Source organism: Triticum dicoccoides, chromosome 7A (assembly GCF_002162155.2).
Source record: "Triticum dicoccoides isolate Atlit2015 ecotype Zavitan chromosome 7A, WEW_v2.0, whole genome shotgun sequence".
NCBI classification, from domain to species: Eukaryota; Viridiplantae; Streptophyta; class Magnoliopsida; order Poales; family Poaceae; genus Triticum; species Triticum dicoccoides.
The window spans coordinates 116,329,095-116,346,488 of record NC_041392.1 but is presented as its reverse complement, the minus strand read 5'-3'; the positions used below and the strand labels follow the sequence as shown (position 1 = coordinate 116,346,488).

Genomic DNA, 17,394 nt, shown 5'->3' with positions numbered 1-17,394 from the left:
GTCAGGGACGAGAACGCCGCCAACGATACACCGGTACGCAGTAGCTAGCAGCAGGTTTGCACCCGGACTCGGAGTCCACGCCGTTTCCAAACCGGATCCCAATCCAACCGACTCAGGCGCCCGGCCACATCTATAAATAATCTCCCCAGCCCCAGCTTTCACCTAAAGCGATCGATCTACCACGAGACTTCCTGCCGCCGCCGCCGCAGCCGAGATGACGACCTCTGTAGTCCCCTTCAACCGGCTGGTGAGGCTAGCCGCGCGTGCTTTCTACGACGATCTCCCCGCCCCCGCCGGCGGCGGCCAGCAGCACGCGCAGGGCACGGCCGTCGTCGTCCTGGACGCCCTCACCAGACGGGATGGGCAGTGGGTCCGCGAGGACGACCTCGCCGCGTCTCTAAGGATGCAGCCCAAGCCGCTCCGCCGCGTGCTCCGCTACCTCGAGGAGGACAAGATAGTGTTGAGGGACCACCGCAAGGAGCCGGCGCCGGCCAAGCCAGCCGCCGCCGCTGGTGTCGCCGAGGAGGGCGACGAGAAGGAGAGGGTGAAGCTGCACGTCAAGTCCTACTGCTGCCTGGACTACGCGCAGGCCTGCGACGCCGTCCGGTACCGGCTGCACCGCATGAGGAAGAAGATCCGGGACGAGCTGACGGCGGACAGCAGGGCCACGGTCCAGCACTACCTGTGCCCCGACTGCGGGAGGCGGTACTCGGCGCTCGACGCCCTCAGGCTCCTCGCCGAGGACTTCCAGAGCTTCCGCTGCGAGCACTGCAGCGGCGAGCTGGTTGTGGAGAAGGCTGCCACGATCGCGACCGACGAGGCCGGGGACGGTGGCGACGATGGCAGCCGCGCACGGAAGCGTAGGCGGCTTGAGAAGTTGCAGGACATGCAGCGGAGGATGGTGGAGCAGCTGGAGCCGTTGCAGGCGCAGATCCAGAGGGTGGAGGGCCTGCCTGCTCCAGAGTTCATGAGCCTGCGGTCATGGCAGAAAGAAAACAATGTCGCTGCAGCGGCTGCAGCTCCATGTCGCCAGGACCCGAAGGTTGAACTTGGAGTGCTATTGCACGATGCAGATCAGTCTGGCACGGTCAGTGATTCAGCACCGAAGGTCTTTCCTCCATGGATGGTAAAACTAGGCATGGATCAGACCGGTGGGAAGGCAAGATTGGAAGGAAAGTCGGAAGAAGGCGAGGACGATAAAAAGATGAACTCGAACGAAGAAGAAGAAAAGCAGCGTATACTGCTGGAACAGGAATACGCCAAGGCTTATTATGAAGCCCTTCTGAAACAGCAGCAGCTGGGCGCGAATGTCAAACACGAGGAGGAACAGCAGCTGGGCACAAATCTCAAACACGAGGACGATCAAGACGTGGAGGAAGAAGCTGGGATCGAGTGGGAAGATGGCGATGCTGGGATCGAGTGGGAAGATGGCGAAAACTAAAAGACAGTAGTGGCAACATGAGAAACAGATTTGCTGTATATTTTTATGTCGCCTATTTTTTTCTACGTCAATCTGGTTAATTGTTAGGGAAACGTTCCCACCCGGTGCGCCGGCCGAACTTTCGGCCGGCTCATGCGCCACGTTAGATCCTATGAGCCAGCCACGTCCACTCCCCACGCGTCATCCTCCTCCCTTATCCCTTTCATTCAATTTTCCTTGAAATCAAACAGGACCTGCTCTGCTCCGACGACGTCCCTCCATCTGCCCCACGCATTTCCGGCGAGCGGCCGCATCCACCTCGCGCTGCGCTGCTCCGGCGCCCTCCTCGCCTCCACCTGCCATGTGCTGCTCTGACGAGGGGCTGCATCTACCTACCTCCACATTTCTCCGGCCTTTTGACCTGCCCCACGCTGCTCCGGCGAGCGCCTCGCCCTCGACCTGTCGCCATGCCGCTCTGGCGAGCGTCGTCGTGCTCCACCCGTGCGGGAACGACGAGTACGTTGTGCACGAGCGGAAGAGATGCTGGAATCGGTGTCGGTGGGAGCTTCAATCGGTGGTATTTTTTGCTACATCTGGCTTCTTGTTTTGCTGGAATCAGCAGTATTTTTTGCTAGGATCCATCTTATTTGAGTGCCTTTTGCTGCAACCAGTCCAAAACTTTGCTACCATCATTTTGTTTTTTGCTACTACTGTTGCAGACCGCCTTTTGATATTCTTCTGCTTGATTAGATCCATCTTTTTTGCTGGAACCACTCTAGCCTTTTGTTACCATGGTCTTTGAAATTTGCTTCTGCCGTCTTAGTTTTTGCTACCACCCTGTTTTTGACTTTTTGTTGGATCCATCTTTTTTGCTGGAACCATTCTAGCTTTTTGTTACCATGGTCTTTGAAATTTGCTTCTGCCATCTTAGTTTCTGCTACCACCCTATTTTTGACTTTTTGTTGGATCCATCTTTTTTGCTGGAACCACTCTAGCCTTTTGTTACAATGGTCTTTGAAATTTGCTTCTACCGTCTTAGTTTTTGCTACCACCCTATTTTTGACTTTTTGTTGGATCCATCTTATTTTTTGCTGGAACCACTTTAAGTTTTGCTACCATGGTCTTTGTATTTTGCTACCACCTTCTTTGTTTTTGCTACTACCCCATCAAAAGTGATGGAATTTGGGACCGGCCATGACGCAAGCGCAAAAGCTGGAATCGTGCATGAAAAAAGCTTCAACCGTTGTGTGAAAAAGCTTCAACCATGGAAAAGCTTCAACCGTAGCATGGTGGCTCCCGGCAACACCAGGAGCTCCAGTCGACGGCATGGCGGTGCTACGACGGCGACGACTAAGATGGACGGCGGCCAGCAGCGAGGACGGCGACCGACGGCGATGTGGACGGCGACCGGTGACCGGGGGGCGAGGATGGCGACCGGCGGTGAGCTGGTGATGCTTCAAGGTCAGCCCTCGGAGAGTCCATGGCGGGTGTCCAGCACGAATAGCTGTTTTTGGATTGGACGCGATTTTCTATTGAGAAAAAAATGATTCAAAGACTGATCTGACGGTGTGCAAAAAACAATCTAACGTTCCAGATATGACCGGCCCAACAGTTGGGCCGGCGCACCGGCGCAGATTACTGCCCTAATTGTTATGGTAGAAACGTGAGAAAAAACTATATATATCGCCCCTCGTGAGCACAATTGCTGGCTGCCATGTCCATTTCCTTTTTCCTTTTCTGGTTATTGCTGGTTTCTCTTCTCGGTTTTTTACCTTGTTTTTTTTTTCTGGTTGCTGTTTCAATTTTCTTTTCATAAGTTTTGGTTTTTTTAATTTGCTAGTGTAGACCGGGTCATCGCATGCGAAGTTTATTCGCTACTGATCAGTCCCAAGCCTAGCTGGGCTCACAGATTTCACCGATCAGTCACACATGTTTTAGCTTTTATTTAGGGCAGAGTGTGTTTAACTTCTCTACACTATATATGCCCGTACCTATGTCTATTCACAGAGCCGAAATCAATATCAACAAAAAAACTTCAGTGCACAACAAACAATTAACATTTTCGAATTCATAAGTGCCTAAACGTGCTGACCATGTCTTCAGATACATTTAAATTATAGTTTCCCAACCTTCAGATGCCACAAGCAGGGAGTTGGCCTGCAGCAAACAGATCATGGCCATCAAATGCAGCACCCAGATCACCTCATACCATCCATCCACCATGGCCACTATCTGCACCATAGCTCCAGGATCAAGTAATAAATTAAAGAGGTTAAATGCTTTTTCTACAATGAGTACAATCAGCTATTGTAGACCTTCCGCAGGTATTCATTTTTCCAGTTACTACTAATTTATCTTTTTCTAGCCGTTTCTAATAGCATCACTTAAAACAGCATGTCCAAATCTCGGGATTCAGTTCAGCTAAATAAACACCTGGAATTCTTTCAGTCCAAGAATGACCTTGGAGTCCGTATTGGAGAGCAGTCCCACCCTGGACGCGTCGGCAATTCTTCTAGATCAGGAGCATGTTGGTGCCGCGGGAGCAAGCCGAGGGACTCAAGTGCACTGGGTTCATCGTCCATGGCGGACGGTGGTTTTTGGGAACGTGGGCGACAAGGCTGCAGGAAGAACTGGTGCGTGCTGCTTCGGCCGCCGCGCCCAGCAACTGGAGAAGCCGCTGGCCATGCCCAGGAGCTCGAGCCGCCGCCACTGAAGGCCGGCCGACGGCGGCGGAACAACAGGAGCAGCAGCTCCGCCACGTGCAGCAGCCGGAACGCCCTCGAGCTCAGTCGCCAGAGCAAGGCCGGCGCCGCCGCCACTGAAGGTCGGCCGACGCAGCAAAAAAGCAGGAGCAGCAGCTCCGCCACGTGCAGCAGCCGTCACGCCCCCGAGCTCCGCCGCCAAAGCAAGGCCGGCCAACGCGCGCGGGTCCCTTCATCGGCTCCAGCAAGCTCATCGCCGGCGGGGCCCTAATTTTTCCTGCAGCACGCTCGCCCATGAGCCCACCCGAAGTTGTCGCCGCTGTCAACGCGCCGCCCCTCAACTTCTCCTGCTCCGCCGCGCCACCCATCAACTTCTGCTGCTCCGCCCGCCCCTCAACTTCTCCTGCTCCTCCATGGCTGGAAGGGAAAGCGCCGGCGTCTGGATAATACGCAGTTCTTTTTTTTTAACGAACCGTTTTTCAGACCTTCACTAAAAGAGGGACTGCGGGTTGAATAATGAAAAACCACAGGGACTTTTTAGCAAAAGTGCGACGACGGTGAGCAGACGGGCAGAAGCGATAATCGTTTTATTATTAGGGAAAGATTGACGTGTGGGTAGGTGCAAGTGTTTTCCTAGTAAACCATATCATATCAGCATCCCTGAATCAGTATGTACATTTCCTGAAGTTCTATAGGTGCACAGATTAATAACAGTGCACTATCAGCGACATAGCACTTCTACCGGCTAGCAAATCCAAGAGTACTCTCACACATCCACCCAGCCTAGATTACATCCAATCCAGCAACTTCCAAAATGCAAGACACATAGTTTTTGGAACGTACCTTTTTTAACAGCCCAGTGCTTGCGTTGCGGGTTCAATTTGCCGGTCGACAGCTCAGATAACTGGGGCAGGCTCTCCCGTCTTCCATCCACGCCTGCCTGTTCCTCACGAATTCCACCGGTAGTTCTTCTGCTGCCCTGAGCCGGAAAGACACCGCTATCCCGATAGCCAGCAGATGCATGGACGGTTGACTTTTGTCCAAATGGTCGACCAAAGGAACCTGGTAAAACACAAGAACAAAACAGTGAAGCAAATAAGGACGGAGCGTTCCCCCACCAGTTTCCGCTGATCCAGATTCATAGGTGCTTCTTACCTTCTGATCGGCTGCATTAAATTCCATCACCGGCAGCAGCAGTTATTTCTAAGGCAACGTAGGCATTCAAATTCCCACACTGGTTATAAGTATGATGACAACTAATTTGCTACAGTTTTACAATATACTCCCTCCGTTTCTAAATATAAGTCTTTGTAGAGACTTCACTATGGACCACATATGGATGTATGTAGAGATGCATTTAGAGTGTAGATTCACTCATTTTGCTCCGTATGTAGTCGATGCTGGAATCTCTATAAAGACTTATATTTAGGAACGGAGGGAGTATAAGGTAGTGACAAAATCATTTGATTTTTCATGCTGATGTAGTACTGGACTAAAATGGCCCACTACCTCCATGACTAATCTGTGCACAATTTGCTAATTAATCAGTAAAAAGCACACTACCTGCATGATAAAGAGCACACAACTAATTTGCTAATTTGTCAGTTAAAACTTCAAAAGCACACTGCCTCCATGATAAAGAGCACACAACTAATTTGCTAATTTGTCAGTAAAGAGCACAGCACACTGATCTGTCACACTACCAAAATCATTGATTTTTTGCGCAGATGAACTACTGGACTAAAATGTGACACTACCTATACATGACTAATCTGTGCACGAGCTTAGAAATTGGTGACAAGTTCCAGGACTCCTTACTTTCAGAGTTGTATGATGAAATTCAGATTGTACGACTGAATTCTGACATACCTTCAGGTCCATCCAGGAGCTTTAGTGTTCATCTGGCCTATCAACTGCCCGGATGCCTGCGGTGAGCCTTCCCTTTCAGCATCTGCCGCCGCCTGCGTCGCAGATCTGGCCGTTGACGCTCACTGCCTGCATAGACGCGAGCTGCTGCTCAAGAACCAGTGGGGCAACTTGGTAATGAAGCGGCTCCATCGGGATGTCGCTATTGTTAACCTCCTCTAGCAAGGTGAATCTGCTTAGCAACATGAGGTAATGGAAGATCAATCTTACTGAATGGAAACACAACTCAAATGGCAGTACATACCAATGGTTCAGATTCGCACCTTCTAATTGGCTGCATCAAGAACTTCATCTTCACCGGCAGCGGCGGTCTTGTTCCCGCTGAAGGTGCTCCACCGTGACGACCGCTCTTGCTAATGGAAGAATCCAGCCGCCTGAGGTAGGAGACGACACCACCCAGCCACCCACATTTACTACGGTTCTGTCCCAGTAGCCGGAAAGCGTGTTTCCTGATCCAAGGATCGGGAAGGGACATGACGTCATGAGCCACGGCCCTGCTTCCAACCATCCACAGTGATTGTCCATCGGTTGCAATCCTGACCCACAGTCCAGAAGTCACGCCGTACGTATATGAACATTTCTATCATTATGAGCGGACCCGTATCTCGCCCAGAATTAAATGCAGCACACCCTGATGCTCTATTCAACCGCCCAGATAAAGGGCACATATGTGCTCGTGTGCAGAAACTTCACGTCCAATATACATGAAGTTTCATACAGTACATGTGTGCAATTTTTGTGTAAACCTAAAGAGGAGAGGGGCACCCGTACAGATCTGAAAAATTGTCTTATTTGTGATCGATACTCAGACTTGGTTCCTGACAGACTCCCCCAATCACACACACAAAAGTACCACTTGGTGAAATGCAAAGTCAAATTGAATAATTTTCCTGCTTACCCTTCGGTTCACTAAATTGACAATTGAGAAAGCAAAATGGAAAAGGCGCCATGTGAAAGAGATGGCCATATTTTGATATTCACTTCTTCTAAACAAGGACATTGCTCTGAGCTTGAGACCAAGTTATTTCTCTGATCATTGATACAACACAAAGAGCTGTACAGCATAGCTTGAAAACAAAGCGACATGAATAAGCGCCTGAGATGATTCAATGGAACAAAGATTCTGCAAGAATTTATAAATAACTCTCAATTATAATTCTCGTATCAGCAGGTGCATGTTTCTCTTTTCTTGAATTTACAAACGCTGCAACATATGTAAATACAGTCCTTACCTTGAATTTATTAGGTCAGTTTGGCAGGATACACCATAAAGAATTTCTGCGGAATTGGGTGATCAAAAGAGGGGGAAATGAGGGGCAGCACCAAGTATAGATTCTATATTTGATAGACCAACAAATATAGCCAATAGCTGCAGTACCTTACTAATTCAGTATCAGACTATCAGTAAGGTTTATGGTAGGGCAAACAAATTTGTACATTGTTTCCATTTCCAGCAGCAGTGCCCTAGTGCTTAATGAAAGCTTCTCTAGTGAGGCCAATCATTATTCAAGGTCATATTGCTTCTGAGCCTGCAAATAATAATATGAAATTAGTATTCACATAGAAATGGGAGAATCAGATAGGAACATCTCTGGTATTTTTCTTAACCGGAAGAGCATATCTGGTATTGCCATAGAAAAATAATATCAAAATAGCTAGCATTAATTTTAAACATGACAAGTTGTTCCCTGAGATTTCAAACTTAATGTAACTTCCAAATGGAAGCCAAATACCACTTATGCATGTGATGGAAACCATCCAGAGATTCAATAATTCTCGATTAGATTTACTCATGAGATACGTAGATTCACATGATTCTGAAAATATAGAGGCCCACTTTCCAAGCTTCCTTTCTGACATCCTGTCCCCTTAAATGCGTAAGCAGATAACTAAGGCTGGTCATAGTGGGAGTAACTTAGACTAGTGTCATGCATATGACACTAGCCTAAGTTTGTTATGACCGGCCAGGTCTATGGCCGCAGGGGGGCCACTGGGCAAACTTAGCCCTCAAGTTATCTTAGTTTTATTTCATATCGTGGTTATATATACGACTTGTAAGACTATTTTGAGAATCAAGCAATAAGACTATTTCTATTGCCCGGCTCCCAGAGGAGCCGGAACCCTAAAACCCTAGCCGCCTCCTGCCTCCGCTGCCGCCCCACGCGCAAGGACGGCGCCTCGCCGCCGGCCGCCGCGCTCGAGCCCTCGCCCCTCTCCCTCTTTCCCCTACAGCCTCCGGCCAAGACCGGGCAGAACCCTAGCTCCTAACACCTTGGTATCAGGTACCCGGGTTTCGACCATATCTTCACCGCCTCCAAACCCGCCACCACCGCAGCCGCCGCTGCCTAACGCCTCCCCCACCGCCGCTGCCACCGATTCCACCAACGTCGCCGCTGCGTCGCCGGGCACCACGGCCTCCCTATCGGCGCCGATCTCCCCCGCACCCGGCACCACGCTGGGCCAGGGCCAGCCGCAAACCCCCCTCCAGCAACCACCGCCGTCGCCTTCCCTAGCGCCGCCAAGTTCACACCGGAGGCCATGGCCGGCGTGCTCAACGACCTGGTCGTCGCGGTCCAGGGCATCCGCCTCTACTTGGCGAGCCCGTACGGGCCGCCTCCACCGCTTCATCTGGCCGCGTCCGCGGGCCAACAGGCGCTGCCGTGGTACTCAGTACCGGCGGCCACCACCGGCGGCTTCGACGCCGCCTTGGCCGCAGTGGCCGACGCCGTTCGCGGCGCCAACCGCGCCGCCCGCCACTACCCAGGGACCGCAGTGGCCGACCTGGGCCCCGCCGCCCGTGCCGTCCCTCCCGACGGCAACGGTGCAGGTTCCACCACCGCCCCCGCCCAACCCTAGCCTGGGCCGGTCCTCGCCGAGCGGCCTTCCGATCCAAGAGGTCCGTTTCCCTTCGTCACCGTCGCCACTTCCTGGCTGGCTCCACGGGCCGCCGTCGGCTTCCACGGAGGCCCGGCCGCCGTCAGGGTTCCAGTTGCAGCCCGAGGCGTCGGGCGCCACAGGGGACTACGCCGGCCCTTCCACCCTGTACCTAGCTCCGTCATCAGCCCTCCGTACCGCCGAGGCAGTGGGCTAGGGCGCGCCACACCAGCAGCCGCCCCGGTTCGCAAAGATCGACTTCGCCACGTACGACGGTTCGGACGACCCGCTTAACTGGCTCAACCAATGTGACCAGTTCTTTCGTGGACAGCGCACGCCCGCGTCGGAGCGCACTTGGCTGGCTTCCTACCATCTCCGCGGAGCCGCCCAGACATGGTACTACGCCCTCGAACAGGACGAGGGTGGCATGCCACCGTGGGATCGCTTCCGCGAGCTATGTCTTCTTCGGTTCGGACCACCGGTACGCGGGAGCCGCTTGGCCGAGTTGGGCCGCCTGCCTTTCACCTCCACGGTGTAGGATTTCGCCGACCGCTTCCAGGCACTAGCATGCCACGCGCCTGGTGTGACAGCCTTACAGCGGGCGGAGCTCTTCGTCGGCGGCCTTCCCGACCACATCCGCGTGGACGTCGAGATGAAGGGGCCACAAGACCTCCAGACGGCCATGTACTATGCTCGGGCGTTCGAGCAGCATGCCCAGGCTTTGACGCGGCCATCCGCGCCATGTGGGGGCCGCCAGCCCCCCCAACCGCCTCCGACAGCACCGGCGTCCTCTACCGCCGCCCCGGCAGCCACCCCAGCACCGACGCGGCCGTTCAGGCGCCTTACTCAGGCGGAGCAGCTGGAACGCCGGCGCTTGGGCCTGTGCTTCAATTGCGATGCACCCTATGCGCCGGGCCATGTCTGCCCGCGCCTCTTCTACTTGGAGACGACGGACCAGACCGAGGATGACACCCCGGAGGTTGACCTCGGCGCCCAAGCCCTTGCGGAGCCCGCAGCGGCACCCGCACCTGCCCCGGCTACCGCCCTCGTGGTGTCACTTCACGCGCTGGCCGGCATCCGTGATGAACGGACGACGCTCGTACGGTCATGATCCATGGCGAGCGCCTGGTGGCCCTCCTGGACACAGGTTCCACGCATAATTTCCTGCCGGAGGCCACCATGCGGCGCCTTGCACTACAGCCTACCGGAGGGGAGCAGTTGCGGGTCACTGTCGCTAATGGCGACCGTCTACGCTGCCACGGGCTCGCCCGCGATGTGCCCATCACTATCGGTGACGAGCACTTCACCATCACCTGCGCCGGCATCAATTTGGGTTGCTTCAACTTCATCCTCGGCGTCGACTTCTTGCGCACGTTGGGTCCCATTCCCTAGGACTTCGACGCGCTGACGATGACCTTCTGGCGTTTGGGTCGTCGCATTCGGTGGGACGGCATTGGGGGGGCCGCACCCGCACCCCCTCTTCAGCTGGTCGCGACGGCCGTCGAGGCCGAGCATCCGCTCTTGGACGACCTCCTGCAGCAGCACCGGGATCTCTTTGAGGAGCCACAGGGCCTGCCACCGGCCCGGATCTACGACCACCGTATTCACCTCCTTCCGGGATCGGCCCCTGTGGCCGTACGGCCTTACCGGTATCCGCAGCTGCAGAAGGACGAGTTGGAGCGGCAGTGTGCACTCATGCTTTCCGCCAGCATCATCCGCATCTCCACGTCACCATTCACAGTGCTGGTCCTCCTTGTTCGTAAGTCGGATGGCAGGTGGCGTTTCTGCATCGACTACCGCGCCCTTAATGCTCTCACATTGAAGGACAAGTTTCGTATTCCGGTTGTCGATGAGCTTCTCGACGAGTTGCACGGGGCGCGCTTCTTCACCAAGCTGGATCTCCGGTCCGGGTATCATCAGGTGCGCATGCACCCGGATGACATCGCCAAGACGGCGTTTCGGACTCACCATGGCCACTTTGAGTTCTTAGTGATGCCCTTTGGCCTCTCCAACGCCCCGACGACCTTTCAGGCCTTGATGAATGATGTCCTACGACCCTACTTGCGTCGGTTTGTGCTCGTTTTCTTTGATGACATTCTTATCTACAATGCCTCGTGGGCAGTGCACCTCCAGCATGTGGCTATCGTCTTCAACGAGCTTGGGGCGCATCATCTTCATCTTAAGCGCTCGAAGTGCTCGTTCGGGATGCCTTCTGTCGCTTACCTCGGCCACGTCATCTCGGCCGAGGGAGTGGCCATGGACGCCGACAAGGTGGCGGCCGTCGCCGCCTGGCCGATTCCGCAGTCTCAGCGGGCTCTTCGCGGGTTCCTTGGCCTCGCGGGGTACTACCGGAAGTTCATTCAGGAATTTGGCCTAATTGCGGACCCGCTCACGCGTCTTCTCCGTCGCGACGCCTTCTCTTGGGATGAGGAGGCCACTACAGCGTTCGAGGCCCTCAAGGGGGCCCTCACGGCGGGACCGGTCCTGCAGATGCCGGATTTCGACCTCCCATTCACCGTCGACTGCGACGCCTCCGGTGCGGGGTTCGGTGCGGTCCTTCATCAAGGCGATGGACCCCTCGCTTTCTTCAGCCGCCCCTTTGCCGCACGCCATCTTAAGCTGGCGGCGTATGAGCATGAGCTCATTGGGTTGGTGCAGGCAGTACGCCATTGGCGGCCCTATCTTTGGGCTCGTTCCTTCCGGATCCGCACGGACCATTACAGCCTCAAGTTCATGCTGGATCAGAGGCTCTCGACGGTACCCCAGCACTAGTGGATCAGTAAACTCTTTGGCTTTGACTTCACCGTCGAGTACCAGCCGGGTCGCCTTAACACCGTCGCCGACGCCCTGTCTCGGTGTGACGCCGATGTGGACGAGGTGCGGCGGAGGGGGCGGCCTTCTGCATCATCATCGGGCCCTCCTTTGCCCTCTACGCCGACATCCGACGGGCGACCGCTGTCGCGACCGACTCCCTCCTCCTGCAGCAGCAGCTAGCGGCGGGAGAGCTGGAGGAGCCGTGGCGCCTCGCTGATGGCCTGCTCCTCCATGGGCGCAGGGTCTTCGTTCCGGCGCACGACGATCTTCGCCAGCAGGTGCTGCGCCTCGCCCACTCGGCGGGCCATGAGGGGGTGTAGAAGACACTCCATCATCTCCACGCCGACTTCTACATTCCCGGTGATCGTGCCCTGGTCCGTGACTGGGTACGGTCTTGTGTGACGTGCCAGCGCAACAAAACGGAGACTCTACGGCCGGCTGGCATGCTTCAGCCCTTGGAGGTCCCATCTCAGGTTTGGGCGGACATCTCCATGGACTTCATCGAGGGCCTTCCCAAGGTGGGCGGCAAGTCCGTCATTCTCACGGTGGTCGACCGCTTCTCCAAGTATGCTCACTTCATCGCACTTGGCCATCCCTATTCAGCGGCGTCTGTCGCGCGGGCCTTCTTCGATGGCATTGTCCGTCTCCACGGGTTCCCTTCTTCGATCGTCAGTGATCGGGACCCCGTGTTCATGGGACACGTGTGGCGCGACCTTTTCCGGCTGGCGGGCGTGAAGCTACGCCTGAGCACCGCCTTCCACCCTCAGACGGACGGCCAGTCTGAGATCGTTAACAAGGTGATTGCCATGTATTTACGTTGTGTTACAGGTGATCGACCTCGCGCATGGGTGGACTGGCTCTCGTGGGCGGAGTACTGCTACAACACCTCTTATCACTCCGCCCTCCGTACTACGCCCTTTGAGGTGGTGTATGGCCGGCCACCCCCGCCGATCCTTCCGGTTGATCCGGCCTTGGCACGGACCGAGGCGGCCGGGGCTCTTCTGAGGAGCCGCGATGAGATGCTCGCGGAAGTCCGGCAACGGCTCCTACAGGCACAGCAGTTGGCCAAACATTACTATGATGGCCACCATCGCGAGGCGGAGTTCGCGGTGGGTGATTGGGTCTGGTTGCGTCTACTTCATCGCTCTACGCAGTCCTTGGACCCACGCGCGAGGAAGAAGCTCGGTCCTCGCTATGCCGGTCCCTTTGCTATCCTGGAACGCATTGGGGAAGTGGCTTACCGTCTTCAGCTTCCGGCCGGCGCGCGGATCCATGATGCCTTCCATGTCGGGCTGCTCAAGCCATTCCGCGGCGAGCCACCCGCGGCACCACCGGCACTTCCACCGATCACGGACGGGCGTCTCCTTCCTGAGCCAGAGAAGGCGTTGAAGGCTCAGCTGCAACGGGGCTCCTGGTACGTGTTGATTCAGTGGACTGGACTACCAGAGGAGGACGCTACTTGGGAGCAGCGCGAGGAGTTCCGCCAGCACTACCTCGACTTTCAGCTCGAGGACGAGCTGTTTGCGCAGGCGGGAAGAGATGTTATGACCGGCCAGGTCTATGGCCGCAGGGGGCCCACTGGGCAAACTTAGCCCTCAAGTTATCTTAGTTTTATTTCATATCGTGGTTATATGTATGACTTGTAAGACTATTTTGAGAATCAAGCAATAAGACTATTTCTATTGCCCGGCTCCCAGAGGAGCCGGAACCCTAAAACCCTAGCCGCCTCCTGCCTCCGCTGCCGCCCCACGCGCAAGGACGTCGCCTCGCCGCCGGCCGCCGCGCTCGAGCCCTCGCCCCTCTCCCTCCTTCCCCTACAGCCTCCGGCCAAGACCGGGCAGAACCCTAGCTCCTAACAAAGTTACTATCTTCATAATGCAAAGTAACATAATAGTAGTAACTTAGATGGCTTCATTAATTATTTTGTAGACTCATCTTGTCTTGAAAAGCGCTATGTTACAGTAACATATTATGTTACCACCTCTCATTAATTACTTGCCACATAAGCAAAAAATTCTTGAAGTGCGCTATGTTACTAGCTAAGTTACTCCCACTATGACTAGCCTAAGTGAAAGTTCAAGTCCGTTGGCACCTGAGACCCACTAGGTATTTCCATCCAATGACCTAACTATAATAATAGCATATGATGTGTACTCTCTCTTTATTGATTAGGTACATCAGAATCAAGGATATTATCCCTCTATTAGTTTCTTATACATTTAAGTGAGAAAATATTGAGAGCAAAAATAAGAGGATTATTAAAACTGATGCACGCCTTATACATTCAAATAAGACTGAAGAAGAAATTTGTCCTATACATTGAAACGAATTGGTAGAATTAACTTACTGGAGATCATCGATGAATCCCATTAATCATATGCATAGAGGCATGCAACCATTCGATACGTGGTTGAATTATAAGCTAATCTTGTATGTTGTGCCACTTGCAGTGATCTGTGCTACCAATTCGTTTACAATGAATTCACTAATGCAGGGAGCATGTATCATCTGAATGGCTTTGTTTTAATGATACCAGAGCAATAATGTTTTATCCGGAGATAGAATTCCTGGAAAGGCTAACCCCCAAGTGCCAAGTGTCAACTATACAAGAATGGTGGACTGTGTCAGAACAAGCGCCCAAGAATTTGTGAAAAAACAAGGTTGCAACAACCTCTTACCTTTATACTAATGTTGAGGCCATATTCAGCGTCAATGAAATTCAAATACAATGCAACCTCTTGCTGAGGTATGTGATCTAAAAGTATGATGACAACACTGTTCATACAGTTAGCTGGCTGTATTCCTATATCTGGAACATTTCAGTCTAGCCACCTGGCAGCCTCATTTGCCCAGCTGACTTATACCCGTTGAGTTTACCAATAATCTTCACAAGAGCAATTACCATTCTCAAACTTGTGCAAATACTTCGGATCCTTGATCAGTATCTGACGCCCATACTTCTCCGAAACTAACTTAGCGAAGGTGTGGCAATGGTTACACATCCTTGCAGTTTTGATTATCCGTATGCTTCTGAAGTGAGGGGAATTCAAAATCCCAACAATAATTGCTAATTTCTCACAATGGATTCTCGCAACTTCTTCCATCTCTTCTTCCACTTCTAGAGTTCCATTACCAGCGCTAAGCATAGAGGATCCCATTTCAGTCATCATCAATTTTAATTCAGCTGCTTCATGCTCCGAGGCAACCTTATCACCAGTTGAGAACAAATATACCATATTTCTGATTTCTGTTGAACAACTCTCAACCCCACCCAACATTCTTTCCTTGCTGTGTACTGTCACCTTTGGCACATCAAAAGATTGTCCAGCAAGATCCTGAAGACTAGAAACCACTACTTGGATTCTAGGATCATTCGGTTCAATCATCGACATCTCTGTAGCCGCCAGTAGTGCCAGCCTTACATTTCCATGCATTCTTGCTGAGGTTAGTAATGACTCCCACAGTATTAAATTGGGTGTGAGTGGCATTTCATCAATAATTGCATATGCCTCTTGCAGTCTCCCAGACCGTCCAAGAAGGTCTACCATTGCTGCATAATGATCTAAATCTGGGGTTACATTATAGTCTTTGTCCATATTGAGAAATATTTCTCTCCCTTCAGATACCATCCCCTCCATACCATAGGCCCTGATAACAGCTGTCAAAGTCGTATGATCTGGTAGTACACCTTGTTGCTTCATTTTAAAGAAGTAGTCCACTACTTTAGTTGGAGACCCATGCAGCAAATGTGCAACAATGATGCAATTCCATGAAATAGTGTTCCTTGATGAGTGCCTATCAAAAACAGCACAAGCGCCAGCAAGATCACCAGATTTTGAATAGGCATTAATAAGCGCATTTGCGATTTTCCCATCCATTTCTAAGTTGTGGTGAAAAATACAGGCATGGATCTCCCGTACTTTCCACGCTGCCACCAGATTTGCGAATGCTGGGATGATACTTAGGATTGTAATGTAGTCAGGCTTTATCAGAACTGATTGCATCTGCCGAAATATTCTTAGGGCTCTATCAAAATATCCATTATGCACTGAACCAGCAATGAGTATGTTCCAGGAAGCTGTGTCCTTTTTTACTCCATAACTTTCCATGGTCTGGAATAGTTCAAAAGCTCTCTCGTCGTCCCCATTCCGTATGTACCCTGATATCATTGTATTCCAGGTTATCACATTGCGCTGGATACCATAACTTTCCATCTTGCAGAAGAGTTCATACGCCTTGCCACAGTACCCCGCTTGCGCATACCCTGCAACCATTGAATTCCAGGAGAAGATGTCCTTCTCGGGTATCTCATTAAATATTCTATATGCTGCGACTATTTCGCCACATTTAGCATACATGTCAACCAACGAGTTCCCTGACAAGACGTTGTTCACAGTCCCAATCTTAATCGCATGGCAATGGAGCTGGCTTCCCTGTCTCAATAACTTCAAACTCGCACAAGCTGAGATGGCACATGCAATTGTCATGCCATTTGGTTCCACCCCAGCCACACGCATCCGGATAAAACACTGGAGTGCCTCATCCCCTCTATCGCTATGAACGAAACCTGACACTAGGCTTGTCCATGTGACAACATCTGGTTCTACTCCACACTCTTCCATCTGTCCCAGCAGGTCCACGGCCACATCAAGATCCCCAGACCTGGCATAGCTCGAAATCAATGTGTTCCATGTGACAACCCCTGGCTCTGTCCCTTCCCGCCTCATTTCATCAAGAAGCCTCCGCGCTTCCTCCCACTGGCAAGACCTGCAGCACCCAAAGATCATCGAGTTCCACGTGCCCAGGTCCCGGCGCCTCATCTTGTCAAACACCGCACGCGCGCGCCCCAGCTCTCCACATTTGACATACATCACCAGCACCGAGTTCCCCACAGGCACATCCTTCACCCTGCCCATAAACCCTCTCCGGATGGCCATTGAGTGCAGCACGCTCCCGAGCCTCTGGTCCTCGGCGTAGGCGCACGCCTGCAGAATCCGAGTGATCAGGAACCTGTCGGGGAGCACGCCTTCCCCGATCATGCTCACCGCGAGCGCGAGCACCTCGTGGAAGATGCCCCTGGTGGCGTACGCGCCGATCATCGCCGACCAGGCGAGCAGGTCCCTGTGGCCCATTCCGTCGAACACCTCGCGGGCGGCGCCCAGGCGCCCCGCGGAGGAGTGGAACGTGATGAGCTTGGTCTCCGAGACGAACCGGGGCTCCCCGCGCGCGAAGGGGGTGGGCGGGCGAGCTCCTGTCTCTTGGACGGGCCGCGCTTGGTGAGGGACGTGGACGTCTCTCGCCTCGTCGAGCGAGAGCGCCAGCCAGGGCGGCGGAGCCTGGGCCAGCGCCATGGCCGGTTCCTGGAGGCGGCCATGGCGGGGCCGGGAGGGCGGCTGGGGCTGGAGGTGGTGGGATTTGGGGAGGAGAGAGGGGAAGGGGGGGAGGGCGAGCTCCATGGGGAGGGGAGGGAGAAGGAGCGGTTCTTGCGAGGCTTTGGTTTTTGCATGTTATCCTCTTTGGGTATTCTGTTTTTTCGCAAATGCAGACGCTGCAGGGAGGGCGCGCGCGACCGGTCACCGGAGCCGTTGGTTCCTTGTGGGGATTGCGCCACGTGGAGTCAACACCGGCAATCGCTAAATTAGTTTGACAAAACATGGC

At 53.5% G+C, this 17,394-nt stretch overlaps 2 protein-coding genes across 2 annotated transcripts; one reads left to right on the top strand and one right to left on the bottom strand.

Moving 5' to 3' along the window:
* The first annotated feature begins 214 nt into the window (after positions 1-214).
* Positions 215-1,441, top strand: LOC119333235 (general transcription factor IIE subunit 1-like). The gene has a single exon (XM_037606206.1). The coding sequence runs from the start codon at positions 215-217 to the stop codon at positions 1,439-1,441; it is 1,227 nt and encodes a 408-aa protein (XP_037462103.1).
* A 1,994-nt stretch (positions 1,442-3,435) lies between these two features.
* On the bottom strand, positions 3,436-17,166 carry LOC119329059 (pentatricopeptide repeat-containing protein At1g19720-like). The gene is made up of 6 exons (XM_037602045.1): positions 14,415-17,166; positions 14,084-14,337; positions 7,281-7,577; positions 6,312-7,171; positions 4,966-6,220; positions 3,436-3,652 (listed from the first exon to the last, which is right to left on the bottom strand). Exon 1 carries the CDS (start codon positions 17,085-17,087, stop codon positions 14,610-14,612), a length of 2,478 nt encoding a protein of 825 aa, XP_037457942.1. The 5' UTR covers positions 17,088-17,166; the 3' UTR covers positions 3,436-3,652; positions 4,966-6,220; positions 6,312-7,171; positions 7,281-7,577; positions 14,084-14,337; positions 14,415-14,609.
* Between the last annotated feature and the right edge of the window lie 228 nt (positions 17,167-17,394).